The 26,179-nt window shown below is 40.3% G+C and overlaps 1 protein-coding gene across 3 annotated transcripts in view; it reads left to right on the plus strand.

Moving 5' to 3' along the window:
- The window catches only part of NFATC1 (nuclear factor of activated T cells 1), a gene marked incomplete at its 5' end in the record, with an annotated part of 147,154 nt that overhangs the window by 14,091 nt on the left and 106,884 nt on the right, over nt 1-26,179 (plus strand). For all 3 annotated transcript variants that reach the window (XM_084618290.1, XM_084618291.1, XM_084618292.1), the window contains one exon: nt 12,351-12,510. In XM_084618290.1, coding sequence (XP_084474416.1) covers nt 12,351-12,510 — 160 coding nt within the window. The remainder of the gene's footprint in view (nt 1-12,350; nt 12,511-26,179) is intronic.

Below are 26,179 nucleotides of genomic sequence, written 5' to 3' on the forward strand. Positions count from 1 at the left end.
TTTATTTATCACACAGTAACACTGTATTGTCAGCAAAGAAAAGCCAAATAATATTCAGAATTTTAAAGAGCAATAACCATGTCCTGTCCTCATGTACTGTGTTTCATTCTTAAGTCTTCCTAGAAAAAGAATGAACACAGAGGGTGATGCTCCTTGGGATAATGCTGTAGGAGATAAGTTTGGTTTTCAAACAGTTCAAATGCTAGTCTAAGACCTCTAATTCTGATCATAAAAGTCAGTGAAGTTGCAGGCACAACAAGCTAAACTGTGTTTTTAAAAGCGAAGAGAAAAGGTGGATAGGTAGGGAAAACCCCTATCCCCACCACCCTCTTCTCTCCACACTTCACAGTTTGTTTAATGCAGCATCTTCCTATCAGTGGCTATCTTCAAAAGCCAACTAAGCCAATTGTGGCACCTTATATCACAACAAACAGTACTGTGCCTCTTCAGCCTCAAACCCAGTCCTCCTCCTTCTCCTTTCTAGGTAGAGTGATCTCAAGCATCTGTCTGAGTTCTCTTTAGCAGTTCGATCCTGTACAGTGCCGATCAATTGCTGGGAGAGGCTAAGCACTCTCCGTTCCAATGAAGTTGCTGGGTAGTGAATGCTCAGTACCTTCCAGGATTGGGCCCTTGGTTTGTATAGCACCAGAGAAATCCCTTAGGGCCTTCTTACATATTTAAAAAGGCTTTTGTGTTCTCCCTCCAAAGATATAAACTAGTCTAAATTCATTGAAAGAGGCAGGCTTCTTTTTGTTCAAAATTTCAAGGGAAATAATATGACAATTTGACAAAAAAAATCTTTCAGTTACAAAGAGCCTCTCTTCACGTTTTATTATATACAACCAGAATCCATACAACATTCCTATGTGCTAATACAAACAAAAAAGGTGAAATGTACAAAACTGAGCGTCCATATGCTGTGTATTTAACATTTTTTCCACTGTTTTGGTCTTGTGTAAAATATGTTTCCTGGTTTGCAATATGTTTCCATGTGATCTCATTAACTTGTGCTCCAGGGCAGCTGGATGCTACTGTAGAAATGAGATTTTAAGTTATTTCACCAATCAAATACACTGACCAAGCTTCCTTCCACAAAAAATACCTCTCGTTTTATGTAGATGAAAGAGTGCTGGGCAATTGAACACAGACGTCAACAGGATCACAGACTACGCAATAGAAATTGTTATTTTAAATCTTTCCAAAAAGACTGGATAAGAATTTGTCACAACAGGTCTGGATTTTTTTCCTGTTATTTTACACATCTGTTCTATTTCAAATGCTGGGATTGTAGGGTTAGGTTCCAACAAACAACACACATTCCAAAATCCACTCTGTCATAAGGATTTTTAGATAACCATATTTAATAAACCTCCTGGATCTCTTCCTGAATATGTATTATAATTTAAATGAAAAGAAAGAAATCCAGTGATTTTCCAAATCACTCTTTCTTTACTTTTCTTAACCCCTAATGTATTAGTTTTCTTCAACCAGACCATCTGCCAGTACTAAGGGCCACATCCCTCTAGATTCATCTACAGAGGTCCTTAGACAATAAAGGAAACTATTTTTTTGAATTGTTGCTAAAATTGGTGACACTTTTTCACTTATTGTAATTAAAACTAGTCCAGGGTTTGGGGGGCAGGAGGGGAAGGGAGTAGAGAGAGAAAGAAGGAATAGATAAGTGGCTAGAATAATTCCTACCTCAAATGAGGCTTGCCTGATTCTGTAGTCCTTGTGTACCTAACACTTCTATTAATTTCAGTATTGGTTCAAAGCATGCATAAGGATTGCAGGATTGGGCCAATTTAGACTCTGATCCTGATTCTGAGTTTATTGGCAAAACTAACTCCCATTGACTTCAATGGAAGTAGGATTGGTTGGATGCTTAGACCCCAGTCCTACATTGGGATCTGTTAGCATGAACCCTTATGCTCACACAGAGACCTGCTGAAGCCCCTGGAACTCTGCATGTGTGTTGTGGATCCCAATGCAGTGTTGTGGATCCCAATGCAGAATTGTATGTATCTGCATACAGTCCCATTCAAGGCACGTGGCATTAGAAGATGTTGATGAGTTGAGTCTGCCCCATGGCTCTTTCTGCAGGATCAGGACCTTGGCCTTTAATCTTGTATGCTGAGCTGTAGGATATAGAACATGTTTATAAGGGAAACAGATATTTACAAGATACAAGTTCACTGATATAAGCTGAGTGATAGCAATGCGAACAATTTTGCTTGCAGCAAAATAGAATATTTGCTATCTAAAGTTCTCCATTTATGTAGGAAAATATTCTAAAGGTAAATTATTATATGGAGGGTAAAGAAGAAAGGAGGGAAGATAGAATATTATGAAGATCACTTCTTAATTTTTATTCCAGGATCTTTGTTATTAGGATGGCTAGTGCTTATCTCACTTTTATTACATTCATGATTTATCTGTAGACTCCATAAGACAAAGCAAGTGTAAAAATGTGACTCAGGCATCCTCTTGAATTGTACCTGTCTCAACAATCTATAGAACGGATCATCTTCCATTTGTAATTCCTCTTCAAGAATAAATGCAGAATATAATGAAAAGGAAACACCTTATCAGCCATTTATTTTGGAAACAGATATTTTTCTGTATTTATCAAGCAATCTCTATATAAAGTTACATCTCTCTATATGTACCTTACATACTTTCTTAAAATGTTTTTGGGCTAATGTGCATGAAGGATGATAAGTTCAAAATCAAACTAGAAATACTAAATTTTATTTCACTTTTAATCTTAGGCATAGATAAAGACAATATTGTGACCAAACAGTGTTTAGGATTTTTTTTTTACAAAGGTTTAGAAAATAGGCTTTAAAATAATTATTTGCATGTCCAAAAATTCTCTTTATAGTATCAAAAACAACCGGCATCTCACTCCACAAAAATTCCAGATTTCTGAAAACCTTATGTGGGGTGTGTGTTTCTGTATGTTGAACTTATAGATCTGTATGTCTGGACTATATAACATTTGAAATTTCCTAGAGACTTGTCCATTGAAAAGCAACAGCATCCTTTTGTATATCAAGCTTATTTTATTACATGAATCCAGAAAGTGTGATGGCCTGATGGCCCGTAACATTCGTGTTTGCATTAATTATAGAGCAGTATAGTATTGCTAGGTTCATTGGTCATGCATGGTATGTATGAGGTGTACCACATGAAAAGGAGCTTCCAGGAACTGAATGTCAGTTTCAGGTGGGCTTATAAAAGCTCCCTACTATGTTTTCTTGTATGGCTTGTTTTTTCTAAAAGTTGAAAGCTAACTTTTTAGCTGCAGTCTCAGTTTTTCAGCCTTAAAAATATACATACAAGTACTTGTGCCCACAGAAATGCATGTTCATATATTTTTACACATGGAAGCTGTAATTTACAAACACAAATTGGGTGGCTGGGTACCCGTCTACCTGAGTGGCAAACGCACATTTGGTCTTTGTGCATATGTACATTTTGTTATGGAATTGGTGTTAGATTCTTCAACCTCCAGTTTTGCAAACCCCCAAGTGTTCAAAAATCACAAATCAGCGCCCCACCCCGTCCTCACCAAATTTTACAGTGATCTATTTGGGATTCTTTGTCTTTACCTTCCCCTTTTCTCCTTCTTGCAGTCAGGCAGAACTGAAGCTGCTATGCGTAGGGGAGTGCATGGGCTGCTCCATCGGAAAGTATTGCAACTCAAGGGGTCACAGAGTTGGGAAGGCCATGGCTCCATCCCATAAAGATGAGCCAGCAGAGCTGTCCCATGGGGGTTAGTAAGTAACACTCAACAATGCGGTGTAGCAGTGGGCGCACCGTCTGTGTGTGCCTGAAGTATTTCCAGCTATGCATCCTACTCCCTATAGCAAAGCATTTGCAGGACTGGTATCAGTTCTCATATACCCACATGTTATATCTGTTGTTTAGGTAAAGTTGATTGCTACGGTATCCTGTGGGGCTGAGCTTGTTAGATTGTTGTAGTAGGGTGCTGAGGGCTACCCTGGGGCAGTGGCTTAGTTAATCTGAACTCTTCTCTCCCATTGTTTTGGGATGTGTCCAAGCTCCCTTGTGAGATCTTTATTCATGGCCTTTGTTTTGTTTTGTTTGTTTTTTTTATGGCTAGTTTTAGCATAGTATAATATTAAATTCAGAGCAGTGAGGGAAGCCTCCAATTTTTAACTGTGCTGTTTTTATGAAATATTTCTTTGCTGTGTCCATGCTCTTATCTGAAAAATCAATAAGAATAAATTTTTGTCTATGCCAATACGTTTTGAAGTATAGATTATAGGATGCTCAAATTCATAAGGATTGCCCCTGAGCATCATCATAATAATTTACATTTCTATACCACCTTTCATCATGAAGAATCCCAAAGTACTTTAGGAACTAGAAACAGGAGTCACTTGCTTCACATACTAAGGAAATGCAGCCACCTCTGTAGCGGAACATAGCATCTGTTTTAACAGCCCTCGGCTGCATTGCTCAACTGTGTAGCACAGGAAGTGAGAAAAATCTATGCAAATAAACCTGCAGGGGGAATATACAGTAAATATATTTCTCATATTGCAAGCACTTCAGGACTGTGACTGTGTCTTCACATGTGCTTTTACAGAGACTTATCCTATGAAATGTCCGTCTTCATTATTATCTCTGAGCTCCATTCTAATATAAATATGATTAATAACAATTATAATAGGTAGGCCAAGTATACTAGTTACCACATTGGAATCTAGTTAGGGCATTGGTACTAACTTCCCTGTTCTTGCAAAAAAGTATCATGAGATCTTTAATAATCACCAGCAGTCAGGACCTTCCTTTTAAACTATAGGTAAGGCTGAACTGCTGTTTTAAGGCTAAATATTGTTGTTCTTAGGGTAAAGATGAGATGTAAATTGGTAATTTAAAAAAAAAAAAGAATTATTATGAAACTAAAGCTTACCATAGAAACTGGCATTAAGAAAGAAAAAACTTTCTCTTGGCATGATATCAGAGATCTTTCCTAAACATTATTAACTACTCACAACCCAGAATGTGGGAATGCTAAAGTGCCTTTTTATTCATTTTTATAAGCCACATTCCCTTCCCCACTCTCACATCCATCTTTGCCCTAAACATTGGAAAGGTGCAACTGAGAATTAGGCCAGCTGGACAGATTTAGGGCCTGAGCTCTCAAACACTTATGCATTTGAATAAATCTACTCATGCAATTAGTCTTACTGAGTTCAGTTCCAGCCATGTCCCCTATGCCACGGGCTGGGAGCAGGGCCAGTGCAGAGCCTTCACACCAGTTCTTCCGTGGTTAGGAAGACATTTTGCACTGGGGATATTCTCAGGGGTTGTTTCCACCCACTTTAGGGCCTCATTACACTACAAGAGTGATAAGGAAGGGCTTAAGAGGGCCTGATTCTCAGTCACCCTGTCTTTGTACTTAGGCATTGGAACACACATAAGGCTTGATTCTCCAATAAACCATTTTTACACTGTTGTAACACCATTAACTTCAATGGATTACTCTTGATTTACAGTGATATACAGGAAGTGAGATCAGAATTAGGCCTAATGTAAGATCAGTCACCAGATCAGTGCTGAGATCCTTAAATATGACAGGGTCAGTTAAAGGGTAAAATCTGCAAAAGTTTATGAGCATAAGCTCCTTTTTGAAAAGTGATGTAGGCATTTAGAAACCTGCATCCCATTGACTTTCAGTAAGACTTAGGCTTCTAAATGCCTGTCACTTTTGAAAATGCAGCTTAGGCCCAGAAATCACTTAGGAACCTGTGAAAATTTTACTCAAGATCTTTTTTATTTCAACTGACATGATAACATACTGCTTAATATATTCTTTGTCTGCTAATCTAAATTTTTTCTATTAAAGACAGAGGTCAGTCAGACTGGCTAATCTGTGATTGATTTAATCACATGCTTTATCTGGATAGGTGAACTAAATCACTATTCATCAATCTTGTAGTCGGACTTATGTCCCATTGAGTTAAGGTGATCCAGTTTTTTTTAAATTTAACTGACTTGAAAAAAGCAGGCCTGCTTATGGCTTTTAGAAGGATCACAGCTGGATTTATCATGTCACAGGAGAAAACTTTTATTCTTGAAAATGAGAATCTGGTGTGAACAAGTCCATGGAGCTATACCAGTTTACACCAGCTGAGGATCTGTCCTGGTGTTCTTTTCTCCACTACAATGAGGGCTTCACCAGCTTGTATAGTTGAGCTCTCCCAAATTGATAGGGATCTTTTCAGCACTCAGATTAATTTTTTAACACTAAAATATTTGCTCCATGATTTTTTTTCTTTAACCATATTATGCTGCAGGAAATTAAGTGCATGATGAAGATAACCTAAAATAGGAAATAGCTCTGACAGCCACAGCCCATGAAACTGTTAAAATCATCACTCTGCTTCCTTTATCAGGAAAGCTATCATTCATTGTCAATTTATTATCAGTCAGGATTCACAGTGGAATTTTGATGATAGGAAGCTAACAGCAAACCAGATTTTTATGATCAGTGTTACATTGGAATCAGTAACTTTCCTTTTTAGTTTAATGCTATTACAATTTTAGGTGCTAATTTAAAGATTTTAAACAAAGAAAAAAATCAGAGGAGATCAGGTTATTTTCCAGGCAGTTTCATATCTTTTATTATTATTATTATTATTATTATTCTTTTTGCACGTGAGGACTCTAAGATTTGTTCTGGTAGTTGGATTAGTGCTTTTTTTATTTAGTGGTAAAATGTCTTAATCCAATAGAGGCCATGTCCTCAGAAAAAGAGAGAAAAGATCCATCAAATATGAACATACCTAAAACCAGAAACATCTGTTTAAATATGTGTGCTGATCATCAGCAGGAGATATGCAGGTGTTTTGCTCTGGTCTTTGTTATTTATTGTTGCAGTCAAATAGAGTTTCTCCAGAAAGTTTTCCAGGAATCTTTCAGGCAGAAGTATATCCAGAATGCAATATGTACACAATGGTGGTCTTAAACACTTGCCAGCTGCCTTTCAATAACTAAGGGCCAGGTTCTGCTTGTGTGAATGCACAGTGCTGGGGGAGGGCATAAGAGACCCTATCATCCTTCCCCATTTTGTTGCCTGCATAAGAACCAGACAGAATTGCAGTCCCTGTGCTTGGGTGAGCTGCACTGCTCTTAATGCTTCAGGGGTACACAGCACCCCTAAGGGTGGTAAGCAGGCCATGGTCCTGCTGCTCTCTTGCATCATTTGAGGTGCTGGCTAGCCATGCTGGGAGTAGTAAGCCAGCATCCCATAAAGAGGTGTAGTAGCAGCATGTTCCCCTTCCACACTGAGGAGTTCCAGTAGGCACTCTGCAACTCTGCCACGCAGTGCCCTGCCAGGGCAGGGTAGCTCCAACCCAACCCTTACTGTGGGCTGTGCCTGAAGGTACTGTTGCCCCCAAAAGACTTCATCTTGCCCTCGTTGTATTCAGTGGCAAACCTCCCATTGGCTTTGGTGGTGCAGGATCCAACCATAAGCATTGGCAGAGAAATAACTTCAGTAGCTACAGTTTTCAAGATACATCCTATAGTAAGTCTAAAAAAAGTACAAGAGAATCTTTGATACCTAGATAACCATGTTTGTGCAGCACCTAGTACTGTAGAGCCCTGGCCCATGACTGGGGCTTCTAGGTGCTATTGCAATATAAATACTTTAACGAAAAATTTATCTTAAGGAAAACTGGAAAATTAAGGGCAACTATAATACTGTAGGTATGTAGTATGTGTATATATGATATAAATTACTCAAAAAAAGATGTTTAAAGAACATTATTAAGATTGCAAAGTCAAGCATGCAAGTTAGGATATGCCAGATTTAAGGTTTCCTGTGCAAATATTGAAAAAACAGAAATGTCCACAATGTGGCATCATATTGGCATCATCAGGAGGGTTGGACCCTTTAGTTACACTACACTGATCTCTGCCGCTTGGGCTAACAAAGTAATTGATAGTAGTAGATTATCATCCGCTATGTGGACCAGCACTAGTGGGAGATGAGAGACACACTTTGCCAGATAAGTTCACAGATATTTGCTGACAGCAGGGGACTCGTGAGACTCTGGAATCTTGGGTTTCATTTCAGGCTCTGGAGGGGTGTGTGCCCTTGTGTGTTTAGGTGTGGCTTGATTTGAGTAATTAGACATGGGTGAGGCTTACTTTCTTGGGAGACAGGATTATGGAGGTAAATGGATCAGCACAGACTCTTCTGCCCATTTCTCACAACCTTGTCCTCTTCTGCCTTAAATCTGTCTGAGTCCTGTCTCTCTCCCCCCACGGCCCTTCCCCGGCTCCTTATCCCAATTCCCATTTTCTTTGCCTAATCCCAGTCTCCATTCCTCAGGCTTCTCCTCTAAGTCCCAGTCTCCTTGCCCAGCCAGTCCTAATCTCCCCTCCAGGGATCTCAGTATGACTCAATCAGTATCCTCCCCTGCTCCTTATCCCAGGCTTCTCCCACCCATGCCAGTGCCAGTCTCACCACTCCTTGTCTCTCCACTTTCCCTCCCTCTACTTTGTCTCTTGTCTGCTTTGCATTTGATTCAGGCAGCTTCCTCTTCCCTGTGCTGGAACCCAGGCAGTTGGAGGGTCATTGAGAGGACAGAAGAGACGGGCTCCCTGCTCTCAGTTCCTGTACCCCTCCCCTCTTGGGTCTGTAGCCACCTTTGACTCTGTAGACCAGTGCTGGAGCATGTTTAGCCACTCTGTGGGGATGGTGCATGCACAGTCCAGATGCAGGTAGGAGCTATGAGGGAATGGAGTATGCTCAGTTGCTCTGTGGGGATGGCATATGAATTCTGGTCAGCACTGGGAGTGTGAGGGTATGTCTATACAACAAAGAAAAACCTGAAGCTGGCCCATGCCAGCTGACATGGGCTTGCAGGGTTTAGGCTGCGGGGCTGTTTTATTGCTGTGTAGACATCTGGGCTTGGCCTGGAATCTAGGAACCTGTAGGGTGGGAAGGTCTATAAGACTATAACAGGGTTCAAAAAAGAACTAGATAAATTCATGAAGGATAGGTCCATCAATGGCTATTAGCCAGGATGGGCAGGGATGGTGTCCCTAGCCTCAGTTTGCCAGAAGGTGGGAATGGGCAACTGGGGATGGATCACTTGGTGATTACCCGTTCTGTTCATTCCCTCTGGGGCACCTGGCATTGGCCACTGTTGGAAGACCGGATACTGGGCTAGATGAACCCAGTATGGCAGTTCTTATGTTGAGCATGCCCAGTGACAATGGAATCTTTGGAGATTTTAGCTATTAAACTAATAAGTCTCTTCTGAAGTGTGATTTTTTTTTTGAAAGTCTATAACTTGGCCGTTCCTGCTCCAAAGCATGGTGATGTTAGAGCTTTTCAAAGTAAAGGTCACCAAAAATGTGTAATGTGCAAACCAGCATTTTTCCCGTAGCTTAATTCTCAGAAATGGCTGAATCATTTTGATGATGACATTTTCCAAAAAACCCAGTCTGAGGAGACACCCAGCCTGAAAAATTTCAGCCTAAATGGTTAACATTTGGCAAAGTTAAAACCAACTGAAAATAAGGTGTTATAATGGGAAGTGTTGGGCAATACGGTGCTAGCAGCACTGCCTATAATTACATACATGTGCTCCCGGTTACAAATTAAACATGCTGGTAAAAAGGTACTGAATAAAAATTAAAAAACAATTAGCTTTTGTAGCATATCTAGACTAAGGGCCCAGTTCTGGAAAGCCTTGTGACTGGGCTTACCTTTATGTGTTGAGTCAATGGGACTATTCACAGTGGCTAAAGTAAGCAAATGTATGTCTGTAAAGTGTCAGGGCCTAAATAACAGACAAGGGGAGGAGGATATTCTTCTGTCTGTCCAGGGGTTTTAGTGGTGAGACAAACTATAAGAGTCTTGACTGGTTTGTGGAGTCACCAGAACTCTGAGATGTAATTTTCTGCCTCAGATTGAAAAGGTGCTTGCTTGTACACTACGTGCATCCAATAGGGAACCTCTCTTGTGCCTGTGGCCTCCTTTAAGACAACTCATTTCTATGAAAGAAGGTGATTTGAAAAGAAGGAAAATGCATTGCATGCCCCCAGCATAAAGTCCTCACAGTTTTAATTCCTTAAGCTATTATATTGAAAAGATTTTTTTAAAAATGGTTTGTTCTCACCTTTGAGGATGCCGTGGGGCTGTGTTCATGTCAAAGGCCTCTAGCTGACTAAGCAAGCAGCAGAGCCTGACAGGGTTGTTTAGGGCAGTGGTTCTCAAAGCCGGTCTGCCACTTGTTCAGGGAAAGCCCCTGGCGTGCCGGACAGGTTTGTTTACCTGCCGCGTCCGCAGGTTCGGCCGATTGCGGCTCCCACCAGCCACGGTTTGCCGCTCCACGCCAATGGGGGATGCGGGAAGCGGCGCAGGCCAAGTGACATACTGGCCGCCCTTCCTGCAGCCCCCATTGGCCTGGAGCGGCGAACCATGGCCAGTGGGAGCCGCAATCGGCCGAACCTGCGGACACGGCAGGTAAACAAACCAGTTCGGTGCGCCAGGGGCTTTCCCTGAACAAGCGGCGGACCAGCTTTGAGAACCACTAATGGGGATGCTCATAGTTAACTGGTGTAATGTCATTCCTGTGTATTTCATCTCATTTATAGCTTTGCTTTGAATATCTTGGAGTGTATGGAACACTATCTGTGTTATAATATTTTAAATTACTGGTACACATCTGATCATTCATCATTGGCTTGTCTCTGCTGTATGACCATCTCAGCATGTCTTTTTGTATAATAAGCCAACCGTAGACAAAGGGTATCTCTGGTGGATCATCTAACGCAAGTGTCAGAACTTCAAACTGTCCCATTCACAGCACTGGTTCACTCTCCTCAAATCCTGGCTGTAGCATAAGAACAGCTATACTGGATCAGACCAAGGTCCATTTAGCCCAGTATCCTGTCTTCCGACAATGGCATTGTAGTGGTCAGAGCAGGGGACTGGCTAATTCCAAATAACACTCCTTCATACAGAGACCGGGGGGGTGAGGTAATATCTTTTATTGGACCAACTTCTGTTGGTGAGAGAGACAAGCTCTTGAGCTTACACACAGCTCTTCTTTAGGTCACTCCTTCTTATATGAACTTGGGCAAGTTAGCCTCTCTCTGTCTTGGCTTTCGCATCTGTACAATGGAGGTAAGTGCTTCTGTAAATCAAATTGAGATTCTCATCTAGGGCTTGATCCTGCTCCTGTTCAAGTTAATGGAAAAACTTCTGCTGACTTGTATGGTGCATGATCAGATATGGTAAGGCACTATATAATTGCAAAATATAATATATAATAACTGTCTATTTTAAATTTGTTGTACTATTTGAATAGCTGAAGGTATGTTTGAAGGTCATTCTATTGAGAGACTTTACCAATTCCAGGGTTTTGAAAGCTTATGCAGTTAACCTAAAACCTATTATTTCTATCAGAAGGCTGTGGCTTGCTTTAATTTTAAGACCAATAAAGTTACAGCAAGCCTGAGCCTATCAAACACAGTTATAACCAATGGTTTTATTTTCTGACATAAACAGTACACTGCTTTCAGTAATGCTCTCTCCTGACATTATTTTAAAGTGAGGTTCTCTGAAAGTGGCTCTGTAAAACCTGCAGCTTCTTATTATTGTATTCAGTCATGTCTGATTGTTTAGTGACAATAATGTCTTTATTATTTTTACTTTGTTATAATTGCAGAGTCAGTATAGAACTGGGAGACTGAGTTGGATTCTATTTTGTCTTGTATATCACCATCAATGTAATTCTTAATTAAGTTCTGCTTGAAGATCTACGTTGTTGATGAAATATCAGCCAGAAAGAACCCTGCTTAACTTTGGGAATCCAACACGAGTTTTCAGGCTTGGAAGTTGCGGGGGGGGGGGGGGGATTTTTTTTCTTGTAAACGAAGCATAGTTGATCTAGTCAGTGAGGTACATTAAATGTAGAACTTCCATGATGCCAAGTTAATAGTCATTTTCAGACTAGAACCACTCTTTAAATTCCTTTGTATCCACCTTTGTCCTTTGATTCAACGATCAATACATTAAAGCGTTTTTAAACCATGCTTAGAAAATTTTCCATTTTGTTTACAAATCCGACAGCATCTAGCCCATCAATTATGCTTTACTTATAAATCTTCATAAAATAACCATTGCCTTTTAAATTACTTATGTCATGACATCCATACTGATGAAATTTTAAATGTAAGATGGTGAAGGATGAACTGCTAAACATGGTCTCTAAAGTAATAGAACCAGATTCTTGTGGTCTGTGATAGTCTACTTGATGTTAATATTTAATACACTTTCTCTTCCATTATAGCCCATCCCTGCCTGCCCTTGATTGGCAGTTGCCATCTCACTCAGGACCTTATGAACTTCGGATTGAAGAGCAGCCCAAATCCCATCACAGAGCTCATTATGAGACGGAGGGGAGTCGAGGGGCTGTGAAGGCATCTGCTGGGGGACATCCTGTTGTGCAGGTATTGATATTTGTAATGGCAAGGATGTTTGTTTATCCTGGCATACTGGGGGAAGCACCCCTTTCCTTTGCCAAAATAAAAAGTGCCAAGAGATCTTTAATGACGAGAAGCAGCATCATACATACCTTTAATTCCATAGACTGGCTGTAGAAAAACAAGGCCTCTGTATATGATTGTTTTCTTCTTTTCTTCCTACTGTTGCATCATATTGAATAAGAAGATACAAATAAATGTGTATCTTATATCTGCGCACTAATTCCCAGCTTAACAAATATTTGGTTAGAATTTAAATATAGTGGGCCTGTTTCTGCTGCCAGATTATACCTATGCAGTTCACATTGAAGTCAGCTGGGTAAATTCCTCAGGTTATGATTATTATTGGGTCCAGCTGTAGCTGTGAATGCTTATTGAATGGCAGAATTGGATCCAGTATCATGGAAATGTGTGACTAAATTGGAGATAGCAGTGAAGTAGAAAATGAAGAACTATTTTAGTTCATGTAGCCTGGTTAGATCCTTATCCAAAACTCTAATCGCTTTGGTATATATCTGAGCTCCTAATGTAGTATCCTGGGTGCTACTAAACTTTTTAGTTTCTATATCTTCAGTATTTAAGTAAGTAGTGTCATAAACTGAATCCTCTTTGTTTTACTCATGTGAGTAATCTCATTCATTTTAATGGGACTTCTCTCAGTAACAAGACGAGCAAGATTAAGCCCTCATAATATTTTGCTGAGTTGCACTAAGAACCTGCAGGGGGTTCCTCTTTCATAGACATTTTTTAAATTATGGTGCATTTTGCTACACAGAATGACAATAAGCAGGGTTTCTTCTAGTAAGAAATGTTTAAAGGATTAGATAAGCGAATCTCCTTCCTTCCCTCCCCCTGCTCCGCCCCCAAACACATTTTAAAGTATAGTAGATTCTCAGAGTTACGAACAACCTCTGTTCCCGAGGTGTTCATAACTCTGAAATGTTCGTAACCATGAACAAAATGTTATGGTTGTTCCTTCAAAAGTTTACAACTGAATGTTGACTTAATACAGCTTTGAAACTTTACTATGTAGAAGAAAAATGCTGCTTTTAACCACCTTAATTTAAATGAAACAAGCACAAAAACAGTTTATTAACCTTGTCAAATCTTTTTTTTAAACTTTCCCTTTTTTTTTTAGTAGGTTACGTTTAACACAGTACTGTACTGTATTTGCCCTTCCCCCCTGTCTGCTGCTGTCTGATTGCATACTTCCAGTTCTAGTGTGTGGTTGATCAATCAGTTCATAACTCTGATGTTTGTAACTCTGAGGTTCTATTGTATCAGGGCAGTTCTGTTTGTGTTTTACTTCTACCTGTAATGAATTCTGCTTGTAAAGGCTCATACCTTATTCCCCTTACTCTCATGATAAAGTGTCCCACTGAAGTCTGCTAATGTGAGTAAGGCCAGTACGGTTTGGATCAATACTGAAAATGATTGCCTTGAAGCTACAAAGTTTGTTCTGGGAGTAACATCCTTTCAAAAGACCAGCTGTATTGCTGGATGGATTCAGATCATGTAAAGTCTGTGCACACAAAGTCAGTATGTGTTTATCTGCTTCAGAATCTGTGATGTATCACATTATTTGAAGGAATTATGCAAGCTCGAAATGATACTCAGCGAGGAATGCTGTATATATTTAGTGAGATAGCTAAGGAGAGAGTGAGTGAGAGTCTGCAGAGTCATAGTTTGTTGTTTCTTTCTGCCAAAAGTCATTGGTGACATGGGATTATGGGAGAGACCTGCTGAAAGACGAAGAATTTTAGCTGAACATTTGTGAATGGTCTTAAAGTGAGATGTGTGGCAGAACACTTGATGACAATGAATACCTACTCCATTAGCTGCTTAATGCAGGGAAATGTAGATGGGAAGCTTCAATTCACAGTGGCCAACTTGACATTTAAAAATTTCCAACTCGCGTAGTGGAAACACTGAATACACTGCCAACATTTAATTGGGCTACATGTGTCCAGGCACTTCCCCTATAATCTCTTGCTCCAGTATGCAGGGAATGAAGTATGCTGCCTCTGAATAGAGAGGACAGCAGGAAGGAAGGAAAGGGAAAACGAAGGGGGCAGACAAGTGGCAAAGAAAGGAAGAGGAAAGAATTTATCAAGGAGTAAGTACCCAGCTTGATCTGTTGGTTTGATAAAGATGAATCTATTTTTCAATCCTTCTGTTAGCATAGGGAGATTAAGCACTATGCCCCTCTCACCGCAACCCCACATTTCCAAAGGAGACTGTGGCAGAGTGCAGGGAGTTAACAGGCAAGCCTGCACTCTGATCATTTTGTCACCCATTAGTTCCCCTAGGAAAAGCTGATTGGGGTAATTCAAGATAATTAGCTGGTGAGCTAATAAGCCAATTAGCTCATCAGCTCAAAACTGATAGAGAGACACAGGAAGGCATTGCCAGGGAGAGAAAGGAACAGGGCTAGTTGAGCACAGTTTCACAGAAGCCTTGGGGAAGGGAGACCTCTGCGCCTCTCAGGTCCTGAGGTGAAGGCTGGAAGCATAGGGGATGTTGTAAATAGGCTGTTGCACAAGATTGCAAGGGTATTGGTGGAGGAAACTCAAATAACTGGCACAGTGGAGACACAGGCACTAGAAGGCAGGAGTAGATTGCCCCAGCCATATGGACAGAGAAAAGTTTCCCCAGATTAACCCTCTCTTCATCCTTCCCAACTTTTGCAGTGTCATCCACTCAGGAATATGGTGAGCCTTAGCTTACCTGGCTTGGACCAGACTTGTTTCTTTGTTTGGATTTTTTAAAAGTAAACTATATAAAAGAAGAGAGAATTTAGAATGCCCAAGCATGAGAAGTGAGAGCATTGATTTCTTCAGTAAGGCCCTCTGAGGAAGGGGATTGTCTGATGAGCTGTTTTCAGAGTAACAGCCGTGTTAGTATTTGCAAAAAGAAAAGGAGTACTTGTGACACCTTAGAGACTAACCAATTTATTTGAGCATAAGCTTTCATGAGCTACAGCTCACTTCATGATGAGCTGGTGACAGACCAGAGCTGCAAAGTTCAGATCTGAATCCATGCTTTTCCGGAGTGCAGGGGTGTTTTGATCTGGGGTTTTGGTGCAGGTTTTTCACTCTGATCCAGTTTAGCGTTTTTGATTGTGTTATGTTACTAAAATCCATTATGAAATTCTGTTGACCTCCACTGCTTCCTCTGTATGCTCTGCTTACTATTTTCGTGCTCTGGTAGCTGCATTTATCTGTTGCTGTTACTTTTGGAGGGTTCATTTTAAACTTTAAAAAAAATATTCCCTTCCCTTTCCTTCAGCAACACAGAGGAGAAAATGCACTAGAAAAGACCCAAAGATGCTTCCCCCACACACACTGGAGACATTTGCAGGGTGTGTTAGGCCACCGAGGAAGAAGAGCCAGGGAGCAACCGCTGTGTGTGGCATGGTCCTCAAATACAGGAGGTTAAACTCTGTGGCTAATTGCCCTGGAGGTTACTCTTCTCTAGCCAGCCAGTGTTTAACTCTTTTCGAGTCCGCATTAGCTCCCTCCCCCCAGTATTCACTCCTCCTGGAGGAGAGGAAACTGCTCAGCTGCAGCTGGGCGCCAACGGCTCTTGAGGGAAACATGCTCACTGTCAGGAGAGAGTGTGGAAGGAGGGCAGGCTCCCCTCATAGAGGTGACGGGCTCTGCAGGGTGTAAGCCTAATTTTCCCATAGATCCTCTGGCTCCTTGAGGCAGGTGAAATTCATCCATGCTGCAGAGGGCTGCACCATTTAAGCCTTACATTGGGGCTACATGACGGGAATACAGGCAAAGCTGCTGCACAATAGGTGCTTACCCCACTCCCACTGCATGCCGTGGACGTGGTCACCACCAGTTTTATTATCAAGCAAGAGCCATGTTTACACTGGTCTACTTTCCCCCAACACCAAACCAAGTGGTATAGAAGGGCTGTAGCTGCTATTCCGTGCCACAGGGTGTAGTCCTGGGCCTTGACTCCAAGACTGGAGGGTACTGTTCACCTCCCAGCCCCCTTGCATCATCCACGTAGAGTCTGATTATTAGGAATTCCTGCAGGTAGGATGGATTTCCCCCACGTTGATGGCTGCATCTTCCTCTGTGCATTTACTTTTGATGATATTTTTTCTTTTGCATTTAAAATTGCGTATAGCAGTGCTCACCTACCGGCGTTCCTAATGCAGTGTTCCACTTCTGCATATTTGCACTCTACCTGCTTGGGTGTGGAGCTGCCTCAGCAGCCCGGAGCTATCATCAGTCTTGATTTCTAAATGTTGGGAGAGCAGGATGAGCTGACACACCCAGCAAGCTAATAATGCTTCAGCACTGGCAAATCCAGGGTGCTGGTTAGTCAGTCGTGATAAGGTAATGATTGGCAAGGGTTTTTATACTTTGGCTCACAGAAATATGCTACTAGTCATAATTGCCTTCAGTGTTTAATAGGTGGTATTCTCCGCTCTGAGTCAGTACTGAATCAATGCCCCAGCCAGTGATGGGGGCATATAGTGCTGCTGGAGAGGCCATATTTCAGATGAGGTTGAAAATTGAGAACCTGACCACTTGAGAAGCAAAATCCAGGCCCTGAACACTCATGGTCGTTAATGATAATGTTGCACTTTTTGCAAGAGTTAAGGTATTAACCCTGGAGTTTCCAGAGAAGTAATTTATGATGGGCATTATAGAAAACCCGAAGACAAATTCATTAGATAGTTCTGGCCAAATTCCAGCTGGGGTGAATTGACTTCAATGGAGTTACACCAACAATGAATCTGACACATTCGGTGAGTCTAAAAACTTCTCCCAGGTAGAGAGATTTCTCATTCTTCATTCTAAACATGATTGTCTAGTGTTGTATAAAATGGCTGCTGCATTCTACCTGAAGGTGGCTGCATTTCATCTGCAGGTCAGTAATCTAATGGATATTGCTTGTGTAGCACTTTGAAAGGAAGAAAGCTATTTGTAAGGTATATAGTCATGGGGAGGAAAGGCCCTAGATTATAAATGTAAGGTATTTGTAAGGTATATAGTTATTCTAATTAATAACTCCTCTTTAGTGAAAGAAAAATATTTTGGCTGCTTCTGATGGCATTTTTACAACCAGGGTGCGATGTATCTATGAGAGATAAAATCCAAATACTCAAGAATGTTTAATTAAAGCATTTAGCTACTCCCATAATGGACTGGACTGAGCAATAAAAAATATATTCAAACAAAATGGAATAGGTTAAGAACTGCTTTCAAAATATTATTTATTACCTGAATGCTTATATGTAAAGAATGTAAGGCATTTTCTGCAATATCAGCAGCAATCTGAGGTAGGTGTATGGCCAGGGAAGAAAAGTAGTTTTAGTTTGTTTTTTAAGATAGGGAAACTTGGTGTTAGAATTTGTATATCACTTGAAAACACATTAATATTGGAAGCATATTTTTCTCTATTCCACTCCCTATGCAACCCCACTGAAATTTTTGTGGTTACACAGGGTGTGTGTCAAGGCAGAATTTGACTTAATCCTGTGAGTAGCTGGACTCCCTCATTTTATAGCCATAAAATGTCCTTGCCTACTATTTTATGCCACTAACCAAAATGATTTCCATTCAAATAGACTTTCCACACACAAGCTGGATGGTACTGCTTCGTGGTGGACATTATGGGTGTTAAATGGTCCCTTTTACATTTAATCTATGCCCTTTGGGCCAGATTTCCAAAGGTATTTAAGCCCCTAGTGGGACTTACAAAGGTGCCTATGCAGGCAAGGCTCCTAACTCCCATCAAAATCCATTGGTGCTTAAGCACTTTTGGAAATCTCATCTATCTGCATCTTTAGGCACCTAAATACTTTTGAAAATATAGCCATGTGACCCTCTTTAACTGGTTGCTGTCCATTTTAACACTTGTAGATTGTTAGCCTTTCCATCCAAAATATTCAAGGACTACATAACCAATTAGTTAAAAGGCTCGAAGACTTCAGGGACCAACTCTGACTGCAGGGCTGTCTAACTGCCTTCAGGTCCCAAGAATTCTTATGACCTTTGTCTCACGCTTAGCCAGTAGCTAACATCGTATTGTTTTAACTTAATGTGGCAGAGCCTGCCCGACCGGTCACAAATGTATTTGGATCAGGCTTTTACCCCTCAATTTTTTTTTTCTCGGGTGTTTTTCACACAACTGTATTTCAAATGCTTTACAGCATTAGGGAATAGAGGTGCAAAGTTAAATCAACAATATCAGAGGGAGAGAGAAATGAAGAAGTATAGGCCAAGGCAAAAAAGAGACATTTTCAGATGGTATTTGAAAAGAGATGAATAGTTAATGAGCTGTCGAGTTTCACGAACATTGTTCCAGGAAAAAGAACTGCAGACAAAGCTGTCACATCAAGGCTCTGATTCCTCACAGCGCTTAAGCATGTGCTTAACTTTAAGCATGTGACCAGTCTAATTTCAATCAAAGTTAAGTGTGTGCTTAGATACTTTTCTGGATTGGGGCCCAACCTTGATGTGCTTGTTTGAAGATACAGAAAGGACTCATTACTGGATGAGTCAAAGGAATTAGAGAGGTCCATGGGAGTAAGTCCATCGTGAGTCTAACTCATGACCATCTGACACTTGGTGAAGCAGAGTGGATATGCAAATAACAATGTTAAATTGCTTTCCCCCTTCCTCTCAAATAAGAGAAAAGGCCATTTTTTCATTAGCAGTGATTCCCTTTATCCAATTTTATTGGGAAATGATGAACTACTCTGTGCCTTTTTAAACTTCTACTTAAAAGCAAGCACTACCCTTTCATCCAGATAGAAATATAATCCTTTCTTATGGTAAGAATGTAAAGACGTCGGCAAGCACCTGTTAGCCAGGTTGCAATTAATAGCACAAAGCCATACAACAAACCAGACAGGGAGCCTAGATTTTATAGCCCCATTTTAGACAGCCGGTACTGTTCAAGAATAAATCTAAGCTGAATGGCTTTCACACTTCTTGCATCTGCATAGTTAAAGCTCTCCTCAAACTAGCAGACAGATAATCAAAACTGAAAAGTAGAATGATCTGGCAGATGTTTTATGGATGCTTATTGCTTCCATAAATCTAACAAATGGGGAAGAATTTGTTGAAAGCTTTTCACCATTAGATAGGGTTATTTTTTGGCTGGGGGGGAAGATTGTGGCAAGAGGGCTCTCGTTGGTTACTTCACATAAAATTGCTCCCATAAGATTACTACATAAGCATAGCTACATCAGTAGCTGCTATCCTCCCTGGAAGGGCATCTCCAGAGGAAAGTAATTTATCTGTGTCCGGGTGTCAGCCGGTCAAGATTTTCTGACAGTGTGAAGTGCTACTTTATCCCCACCTTAAGAATAGGGTTTTGGGGACAGACCTCAGTAGTTTGGAACAACAGCCCATTTCAAGTGAGAACCACAATTGCCAGTTGTCACATGTGGTGATGCACTCAACTTCTCTTAAAAATGTCTTTTGCCTATGCTCAAACTGACACGCTGCAGCACATACTCGTACTTCTAAAGAGGCATTATTGGTAGCAAAGATAATCGATCGACCATTCTGACTGGAGGGATTTAACAAACCTCTTGTTGATGATTTAAATTTTATTTCCACTAGGAAAGGACAATACAGCAGGACGATGGTGTTGGCTGTGGAGGGTGTTTAATGGCCACTGTTTTGGCTGACACCAGGGATTGAACCACCAGAGCTATCAGCCTGAGTCACTACAGCTTCTGCTAAAGAGCCAAGCTCTGTTTCTGTGTATTCTCCTGTCTGTCTGTGTTCATCTGTTGTATGGTGCTAGGGCCATCTTTTTGTTCTGTGTTAGTACAGCACCTAGGACAACCAAGTCCTGGTCCACGACTGGGACTTTTATGTACTACAGTAATACAAATAATTAGTAATAATAATCCTCTCTGGATTAGGCATAGAAATGGACATGTAACACATGCTGACCAGTGGGTTACATTTGGTTTTTGCATAAGTTAGGAATAAGCCTGTTTTGGAACAACCTTTATCAAATACACTAGAGGACCACTCAAAGTAAACTGAAAAGTATTTATTTTAGGGAGGAGGGAAGAAGTCTATCGAACAGATATAGAATGTCCTCCGATGTTTCACCTTCACTGTCTCTAGAAATTATACTGTTCACTAGTTAATGGGGATATCTGCTCTCAATTTCCCTTGTTCTCAACCCTTTCCTGTTTTCCTTTTTGGCTGGTTTTTAAGATGAGGGATTCAACAGGGAATGTCACAGAATTCTTCATGATCTGTGGATGATCTTCTAGTTGTCTTTTGGTGACGATAGATGTGATGTGGACAGTGTCAACGCTGCTTTCACACTACTTACATACATTTTAGTGGATATTTTCCATCATGGTCGGATGTGGAAGGGAAATGGGGAAGGAATCTGTATACCAATTTTCAGAACCTGGTCTGTCTGCTTCTGTTGTCTGATCAATTTTGGTGCATTCTGGATACAGCCTAACTGTCTAAAAACAGTGCAGAGGAAATCTTTATAAAACAAAGAAAAGCAAGGAAAAGCAGAGCAAAAAGGTAATCATTCTTTTTCTCCTGCCCAGTACTTAGTTGTGGAGGCATCTTTTCAGTTGTGGTTATTGTGTGCAGAGTGAATGGGTTTTTTTGAGCACCATGTGATAGGATGAGCTATCATTATTTTACAGTGTAGTTCAAAATATCTCTGCTCTGACTGATGCTCATAGGGGACCATTAAGTAGCAGCTTTCTGCACCTGCCCTTTCCTTACCTTTCAGCCATGTGCTCATCATTGTAGGACACTTCTTGACTTACAGCCTGTGTCTATGGACAGATATTCTTCTGTTGCCTGTATGATGATGTGCTCTTTGCTCGCAAGCATTGAGTTCACAGCAAAGCTTATTTTAAATAGGGAAAAAACTCTGTGCCCACCCCACAACACTGAAGAAAGGGTAGTTCTGGTTGACCAAGTTGTGTCTGGGTTGTTGGGATGGCAGAAAATGAGACATACAAAAAATGAAGTCTGACTGAAATGGACCAACTGACTATTTACTGCTCCATGCTAGGGAAATGGCTACCTGAGTTGCAGTAGATTAGCAAGGTGTTTGTAATGCTTCTGGTCAGACTGTACTGCAGATACTCTTACAGAGTTCATTGTTCCTAATCCAGTTTTATAAATTCAGTTTTGGCTGAGAGCTGTCAGACACAGCCCATGAGCATGGTATTTTTTCTCCCTCTCTTTTTAAAACCATGTTAAAAAGAAATAGTTCATCTTAAATTAAACAAGAGGGAGATCAAGAGAGATGACAATGAGTCAGGTCTTTGAGGATTTATTTGCACTCATAGGACTCCAAAAACAGCTATAATTTAAAAATAAAAATTGATAAGCAGTTAATTGCATGGCCTAATAGATTTGTCTTTTGAGAAAATTATTCAGATGTCTGAGATATTAATGTTGAAAAGTGGTCCCTGCATGTACACAGTATTTACTCTGTACCATTATCAATAAATCTATGCTATTAGGCACCCTACAGTTGGAAATGCCTGGTTAGAAATGTTTATGATCAGACTTACAAATTTAGAAGGCTCCAGTTCTGCAAGCTTCACACAGCTTGAATACACTTACTGTTAGTCAGCCTGAGTAAGCATTGGAGAATTGGCCTCAAATGTTTGTGGCCAGATTCTACAAAAGAAATAAACCCTAATTCTACACCATGGGACTGAAGGCTGGGAGATCCCAGGGAAATCCAATCTGGGCAGCTTTTTCTGCCTTTAATTTCCTAGCACAGATCTCTAGAATGATTCTTTACTAATCCAGTTCTTAATGCACCTGTTATCCTCTAGTGAGAGGAAAAAACCAAATTAGAAGTATCTGAGCACTCAGTAATATGCAGTGTATAAATGCCTCAATATATAGATACTGGACACGCCCAGATGTCTCTCTAAGTAACAAATAAATGCTTTGAACCAGATAGTGCATGACTTCTGGACAGGGAAGGGTAGGGCACAAGGAATCTTACTCCTCCATTTTTGCAGTCAGAGTGAAAGGAATCCCTGAGAGTACTGCACCAGCATACTGTCCAGGTAGCCATGGGAGTTGATGGTCCTGAGTGGCGGCAGAGAGGTAAGGGGTATTTGCATGGAAGTGCCTGTAGATCTCCTTGGATCAGTGTTGATCTCTGGAGATCTTCTGGTCAAGGGAGTGGGACTCCAGACTTCTGCATTCCATTTCCCTTGAGAGAAGAATTCCTAGGATGCTCTGTATATTGAAATTTAGGCTTGGTCTACGCTACCAATTTATATTGGTATAACTACATGACTCTGGGGTGTGGAAAATCCACACCCTTGAGCAATGTAGTTATACCAACCTAACCCCTGGTATAGACAGGCTATGCTGATGGGAGGGCTTCTCCTGTTGACATAGCTGTCACCCTTTGGGGAAGAGGAGTACCTACCCTGACAGGAGAAGTTCTCCCATATGCATAGGTAGCATCTTCACTAAGTGCTACAATGGCACAGCTGCCCTGCTGAAGCTCTGTAAGTGTAGACAAACCCTTCTGTGGTTTCCTATGCAGATTATTCCCACATAGGGAACAGAGCCCTTCAGCCTCAGTCCAGCAAAGCACCTAAGCATGTGCTTACCTTTAAGTACAAAGGTAGCCTCACTGAAGTCAATAGGTCTAGTCACATACTTAAAGTTAAGCATATGCTTAAGTGCTTACTGGATCTGGGCTTTAGTTATTTTAATGTTTATGTAGTGAATTGGACTTCTGTCTCAGTGGAGGATTGGGCTCAATGACATTAAAATGGAGGTACAATTTTAGTCCCGTTTAATAGATGAGTGAGCCAAGGCTTTGTGAATGCAGGCCAACTATTTATGACTTATTTGCTTGCAATATTCATTTCAATTTAGAAATCATGCACCAAAGTTACAAATGAATAAATCTGCTCCAGACTTGGCATGTTGACTAGCACCCATAAGCTGAAATGAAACCGTTAAAATTAAAAAGCTTGACCAAAATCCAGATGCTTCTTTATGAACCATACTAACCTACCTGCAAAATACCAGCTAACCTGCATGAGGCAAGTGATTAATTTTTTACAAGTCTGCTTCGGTAACTAGACATCTGTCCTCTATTCTTAAAGTAATATCTCAGGGCAAATGATTTTTTTCCTCCTCCCTACTACCAATTACATAAAACATAATTTTCATGGGTTATAAAGTGTGTAATACAGTGTGTATTGTAAAGAAATATATAATAGGACCCAATTTCGATCTCACACCAGTTTTATACCTATGTAACTTTGTTGGAGTTATTCCTGATTTATAACTTTTTTTATTTTTGAGACGTTATAAGAATAGAATCAAACCCATAGGTATATTGTAATCTGTACATATAGTAATACAATGTCTATGTATGTGATTATAACATATTTTCCTTTTGTAATCAGTCGTTCTAACTAACAAAAAATGGAATAGGTGGAAAATATAGTGTCATGTTACTCAAACACTCTCTGTATGTTGTAGCTTCCACTCTGAGCATGGGTTTATCATTTCTCTTCTCGTGAAGCATGGCTTAAGAGATCTTCTTTGTTATGAGCTGTGAAAGAAAGAAAATCTACTACAACATCTGTTATATAAATAAACATTAGTAAAACATGTTGCATACTGTCCACGCAATGAAATCAAATAAACCTACTCCACCATGCACGTGTTTTAAAAAATAATTCAGCAAGAATTGCATATTTTCATTGTAACAATTGGAATGGGATAGTGATCAGTTTACTTGTGTGTGGTTAAAAAATGCGGGTTGCAGAGAGATCTGTAATATGATTTTTAGTATAGGTTTAATGGTTTAAAAACACCGATTTTTAATGTTTCATTATCCAGTCAAACTAGGGAACTTCTGCTTTTTGTTTCCACACAGACAGTATGTACATTAGGGTTTAAAAGTCCAAGATGTACACTTCTAATGGAAACCTATTCAAAGCAATAAACAGCTATTAAAGATACAACGTCATTAAGTTCCTAAGAATTCTACAACATTGCAGTGCCAAATATTGAGGAACATTTTATTGACCTCTGCTCTTTGTGTCATTGATAAGCGTTCTTGCCAAACCCTGGTCCCACTGACATCAGTTGCCAAATTCCAATTGTCTTCAATAGAACACGAGCTTGGCCCTTAATGCTTGCATCCCATACATGCAGAAATGTTGATTGATACATCATCATTCTAACAAAAGAGAAAAATCTTAACATAGACAAGCTTAACAATGTGACCTTTTCATTACTGTTCATTAGAGCACTCTAGGCATGTGCTTATGTCACAGTCAGATTAAGCTAAAGTTAAGCACTTAAGAGTGCTCTGCTGAATGGGGCTGCTTTGCTGAATTGGATCCTTGAGTTACTGATCATCTCTGTGCCTCAGTTTCCTCCTCTGCACAGTGTGGATAATGATACTTCACTCACCTCAGACAGGTGTTTGTAAAGCACTTTATGATCCTTGGATGGAAGGTGCTATTAAAATGCAAATTATTATTTATTACTGCAAGGCTTCCTGGTATGAACTGAGCTTTACATTTTAAAAATGTTTAAATTTATTTTTATATTTAGATACCTTCTGAAATGGTAGTGTTTTTTATGAATAGCATGCATTTGTTTTATATATCCCACTGATCTGTTGCAAGTCATCCAAATGAATTACAAAGGAGCTTTGGACTGGAATCACACACTGGAACACAAAGATATCCCTATAACCTCTGATGCACCAAAATGCTATGCTGTCATCCTGATTCTCAGGTGTCTTGTTTCTGGGAATGTCACGGCTTTTGGCTGAGCAGCATTTCTCTGCTGCAGTGGTGGATTTTTAAAGCTTTCACACCCTTACGCAAGCACAGATCTTGAACTGCACACTTGCAAGCTAGACATATGCCAAAATATATATTGTCTAAAAATTTTGTTTTAGGGAACAGTACTTTTGCAGAAAAAACATGGTCAGGAAGATTGTTCCAAAATGGCAGTCTTAATTCAAGACCACAGTTTATTCCTCCTTCTTCCACAGCTTGAAAGTACCCATTTTGTTTTCTGTTACTGTTTGATCTCCTCAGAGGCTGCTTATGATATTGATATTTGATACTGGCCAGCGTGTTTAGAAATACAATCCTGCATCTCTTTAATTGCTGAGATTGTTCATTTCATAGTGGTTCTTTGGTCTGTTCTGCAATGGATGCAAAAATCTCTCAGCAAATAAAGGAAACTGGATTTTCTGAGTGGCACACACAAACTTTCATGTTCGCTCTAGTATACCAAGGAGCACATTAATGGCTGCTACTTACTGCAGGCTGACTCAAAATGGTTTGAAAAGGGGCAAAGGTAGTGGAATCTCTGTTCTATCTTCATCCTTGACCTCTCTGCTGCTTTTCGCAACGTCAAACAAGGCTTCCCACTTGAGATCTCATTCACTTTGGGCTTCCATAATATGGTTCCCTCCCAATTCTCCTACTATCTCTCCAACATTTCTTTTGGTGGGTCCTCCTCTCCCACTGTCTGTGGGGATACCGCAAGCCTCTCCCTTTGGCCTTCTCATTTCCTTATTCTATTTTCTCTTTAAGGGTGATGTTATCCTCATGCAGTTTTAAACACCTCCCCCATAGTGATAA

This window comes from Lepidochelys olivacea (assembly GCF_965140295.1).
Source record: "Lepidochelys olivacea isolate rLepOli2 genome assembly, chromosome: 2".
Classification (NCBI taxonomy): Eukaryota; Metazoa; Chordata; order Testudines; family Cheloniidae; genus Lepidochelys; species Lepidochelys olivacea.